Source organism: Austrofundulus limnaeus, unplaced genomic scaffold, assembly GCF_001266775.1.
Source record: "Austrofundulus limnaeus strain Quisiro unplaced genomic scaffold, Austrofundulus_limnaeus-1.0 Scaffold24, whole genome shotgun sequence".
Lineage (NCBI taxonomy): Eukaryota > Metazoa > Chordata > Actinopteri > Cyprinodontiformes > Rivulidae > Austrofundulus > Austrofundulus limnaeus.
Window position 1 is genome coordinate 3484380 of NW_013952426.1, and position 4973 is coordinate 3489352.

Here is a 4973-nt window from a genome sequence, read left to right on the forward strand (position 1 = left end):
GCCCTGTTCCCAATGAATCAGAACGCACAAACGTGTGTGTGCTCACACACACACACACACACACACACACACCGCGTCCTCCAGAGAGAAAACGAGAACAGCTGCAGTCCCTCCACGTGCAGTAAGGGCTGGCAGATATGAACAGCTGCATCCTCTTCGAGTAAAACGAAGCCGGCCACGGAACCTGCTGACGAGGCGCGGCTCGCGACACTGTCCGCCCAGAGGCCCCTTTCTGAATCTTATTGATCCCTGCAAACAGGCTAAAAATTAACTATCGACCGACAACCTGAGCTGTCCAGGTAACTGCGTCTCGCGCCTCACCGGGGCAGGATGGAGAAGAAAAACGCAACGGCGCCTTCATGCCCCGTGGATTAAACAGAGGCAGCTCACGTTAAAAGCTAATTACACACCGACTCTGAACGTGTGGAAGTGAAGTCAGCATCAGGCGCTTGGACGGCACGAGCTCGAGTCTGTGCCAGACCGACCTAGCGTGTCATCCTATGAGCAACGCGGCCCCGCCACGCTCTTGATGGACACGTGAGGGACAGTTTGCTCCACACCACACGCCGTGGACACATGACGCGCAACATTTTGTTCTACGCCATGACACACTCGCCAGGCCCGACTCCGGGGTGACGCGGGAGGAGTGACTAGCGCCGGCCTGCGAGCTCGCCCACAGCCAGGCTGCAGACGRTAAAAAAGGACAGCGTGTGAAACGGCGTGTTTTTCTAACGCTTCCACCAAGTGAAACCTGTGAAAATGATCCTTGCACAGAAAAGCAGGAACACATGTGTGAAAATACTGCAAAAACATTCATCACTAATGCTCAACAGAAGAAAAAAAACACTTCCCAATGCCTTTAGATTGCACATCCGCGCTTACAGATTCTCAGTTTAACTAGTGACAGTCTATTAGGGCTGGAGAGCCTCTTACTTTTCAGGGAGCAAAAAATAAAGCTTAGCATTGGTTTCAGCTGGCAAATTGCAGCTTCCTAAGCCTGTCGTTAGATTGCCATGATAATCATCCAGTGCCGGCGTATGCACGGGGGTAATTTGCCATTCCAAGACCTGCCTGTTCCACTTTGAAACTGTGAGGGACTCGTTAAAAACATAATAGGCAGGGAAACAGAGTTATAAAGACAGCCTCTTTTGTGGAGTGGAGCGGTTGACGGAGGTGGCTGAGGACTCTTTAAGAGGTCCAAGTATAGAAGCAGCATACAAGCACACCTGGAGTCTTTGTGGAGCCCAATGCGATGCTGCTTAATGGTCTCTGAACCTCAAACGCTGACACCGTAGTGACGTGTGCTCAGGAAATTTAATTATGAACTGAATTTAAAATAAAAAAAAGATAGAACTACACGGAAAGCAAGTAGTCTGGATGAAGCGTCGCAGTGGAGCAAACCAGCATCTACTTCATCAATCAACTGACAGGTGCTTAAAGAGGTGGTTTTTTTTTTCTTCTTTAAAACAGCAGCTTGTGCAGCTGCCTGGAACAGCAGCAATTAAAGGTAGGTGAGGAGTGCAGTGGAATGCATGGGTGGCTGGCATCAAATGGGTCAGTGAGTGTCATCTGTCCTCCCCACTCGAATTCACAACTGGCTTAAAAGTGAGAGGCAGCAGCAGTCACACAAAAGGAAGGAGGAGGGGGAAAAAAATGAAGCTATTACATCAGCCTCCTGGGAGCGGCTGTAAAAACCAGCTGCCACATGGGTCTTCTGACAAGCCTTCAAACCATACACCACTACTTTTTTTCTAATGAGGCGACATCCGATTTAATAACACACGACCCTAATGCAAAYCCCTCTTGTCCTTGTAAGAAGCACGAGTCGGTGCAGCGCTTTCCTTACCCAGCTACCGAGCATTAACTGTACACTGATTACAAGTGTCATAACATGTAATGTTATTACACAGAGGCACATTTGTCAAGCTCTTTAACATCGCTTTTATTCCATTTATTTTGCATGCATCTTAATACACTTCATCTGGGAAATAAGCACTCTTGACATGGTTGTAACTGGCTAATGAGCTTTCTGCCTAAAAGTGATTGATTTAATTTACATGACATTTACCTCTCCGTTCAATCACATGCACAGTGAAAGCAGTGAATAAGCCAACATATTTATACATTACATGACCTATTGAACACATGGCGGGATCATTATTTCCCCCCAATTGATTGCCTGGGATTTAGCACGTGTCGCGTGTTGGGGCCCACCGGCACGCCGTCACCGTTTGACACAGACTTCTCTGCTTTCCGGATAAAGCTGGCATTGATCGCGGCTCAACGTCGCGGCATTATACATGAGACCCAATTGTCCAGGGCTCAGACCCATCACCTCTCATCCTGCTACACGTTCAGCAGCCTACAGTCCCGGCCTCATTGATTTCCCATTACTGTGTCACTGTGGCAGCCTCTTTAAGCACACCTTCTGTGATGTACAGCCTCCCTGTGTGTCATCTCAAAACCAAGGCTTAGGACAGAAACAAGAGGAGAGCAAAAGACAGCCTGCAGTACCACCTAGTGGTGAACYGAAGCAACTACAAGTTGCAAAAAAATAAGGGGAGTTTTTGAATCCGGAACTACTGTGACCCTGAATTACATAACAAAAACTAGAAACAGCTTTAAGCCACGAGTCATTACAAAATGTAAGTCAGCTGATTGCTCATACATGAGAAATGTATATGCAAATAAATTATTTTCATGTTTAATTCAGTTTTAAAAAAAATGTATAGGTCTTCTGGACGGGTTCTTCTTTAATGAAACGTTTCGTCTCTCCTCCAAGAGACTTCTTCAGTCTGAGAGTTTCAGGCAAAATTCAGGCTTTTAAGCCCTGCCTCCATGTGACTGATACTCACATCACATGGCTATCGTTGACACCTAATTAACACCTATTGTTAACAGGGGGTGGAGTGATACTGGCAATAGCAGAACTGTAGGAGGGGGAGAACTGAAAACGGAGGCCTCCACCTCTGTTTAATGATGGACGGTCTTTCTTCACAAAARTGGCTTCTTTTACTCCTCTCTCAAACCAACGTTCCTCTCTATCAAGAATGAGAACATCCTCATCTCTGAAAGAGTGACCGCTGGCCTGTAAATGAGTGAAAACTGCAGAGTTCTGGCCATTAGATGTAGCTCGTCTGTGTTGGGACATTCTTTATTCTTTATTATTCTTTATTTATTAGTGGCTCGAAATGTTTCATTAGAGAAGAACTCGTCCAGAAGACCTATACAATTTTTTTCCTTTTTGATTTTTTACCTGGATTACTGAGATGCATCAGGACATTTTAATTCAGTTACTTTTTATAAAGTGCAAAAAAAATGAATGAGCTGAGTGAAAATATCTTGTCTTCACACCTTATTAATGGAAGGGTTAAAGTGTTAGCATTAAAAGATCTGGTGTAGAATATGCAAAAACATTCACTAAAAAAAGTGGTCATTGAATGATTTTTTAAAATTAATTCTTATCTAGCTAAACACAGAGCAAACCTACATAAATCAGTCATTTCTTCTCCCCAAACTTCAGCTGTCTGTCTCTACAATGTAACAAAATTTTATTACATTTATAGTCCCTGAATAGAAATAACAGCTTTATTAGTGGCTCGGTTGCAAATTATGACTGTGAATAAACTAATCATTAGGCCTAATAATAATAATAATAATAATAATAATACAAAACAAAACTACATTAAAAAAGTTTACATGCTTGTTTTTAAAACTATGTCCAAAACCTTAAGACATTTAGACTTAAACTTACACACAAAATATTAAGGCGTAAATGTGCATCTGAACACAGCTGTTACATTTACCTGGGCCTCTCTTGTCCCAGCCACACACCATGGTGCCCATGCTGAGGCCCATGCCCTTATACTGATACACCATGTTAGCCAGCAGCTTGGAGGCGGCTGCCACTGAGATGCGCTCCTTATTGCGAAGCTCATAGATGCGGCACTGACGGGCCAGCAGGCGCTCCCAGAAGCTGCAGTCGGCAGCTCCTCCGGCCATGGTGCCCAGCAGGTACGGGTTGATCTCAATCACCTTCTTGACCGTTTGGGAGGCGATGTAGGAACCCGCTGTGGCCCGAGAGTCCACTGCAACAATGACTCCATGTTGGAACTGGGAGTAGAGGAAACTCATTAGTGAAAGTAGTTACACTCAGTCAAACAGTAATCGAGTTTTGTCTACTTAGACTTTCCCCTAATACTTTACAAACTCAAACAGGAAACAAATCTACCGGTACACACAAATGTGCTGTGGCTTTTGACCCAAGTTACACGAAAAGAGTGCAAAATTAAACATTCAATCATTTCAAAACAGTTCAGGGAATAGAAATCCAGAAATAAAAAGTTCTTAATTTTTTTTATGTTTTTGTTCATCCATTTTGCTAATCATTTATTTACAATTTACAGAAGTTCACAATAAATGCAATATTTAAATGTGAAAAAGAAAATGCTTTTTTAACTTTTTCTGTCAAATAAAACAAACTCTGAAAAGACGACAGAGATGAGTCTGAAAATAAACTATGGTGGATAATTTAGCTTTGTTGTGTGGGAGGCCTGTTTGAAGAGATCATTATTCACAAGTACATTCATTAATAAAAAATAATAATAAAACATCAWCAGGGTCACCCTTTTTAAATAAAAAAAATTGTATTGATTTTCTTATTACATTTTGCCTCATCTGAGATGAGAAAAACACAACTGCACTTAAAGCCAGCTCCAACTGAAAAYGAACATATACAAAAAAAGTTTTGCTTTTCACCAGTAACCTGAACCATATAAAATGTTTAAAAAATTGTAAGAAATACATTTAGTAAGAGGTTTTCTTTTAAAAAATGATTGTTTTTCTTATCTTTAACCTCCACTGGGAGTTCAAAGCAAAACAAAATATGGTTTTATACAGTGGTTTGCAAAAGTATTCATACCCCTTGAACTTTTCCATATTTTGTCACATTACAACCACAAACATAAATATAT

The 4973-nt window shown here is 42.3% G+C and overlaps 1 protein-coding gene across 1 annotated transcript in view; it reads right to left on the reverse strand.

Annotated features, from left to right (window-relative positions):
• The window catches only part of psmb5 (proteasome 20S subunit beta 5), an 8089-nt gene that overhangs the window by 1210 nt on the left and 1906 nt on the right, over nucleotides 1–4973 (reverse strand). The window contains exon 2 of the mRNA XM_014004513.1: nucleotides 3807–4113. Coding sequence (XP_013859967.1) covers nucleotides 3807–4113 — 307 coding nt within the window. The remainder of the gene's footprint in view (nucleotides 1–3806; nucleotides 4114–4973) is intronic.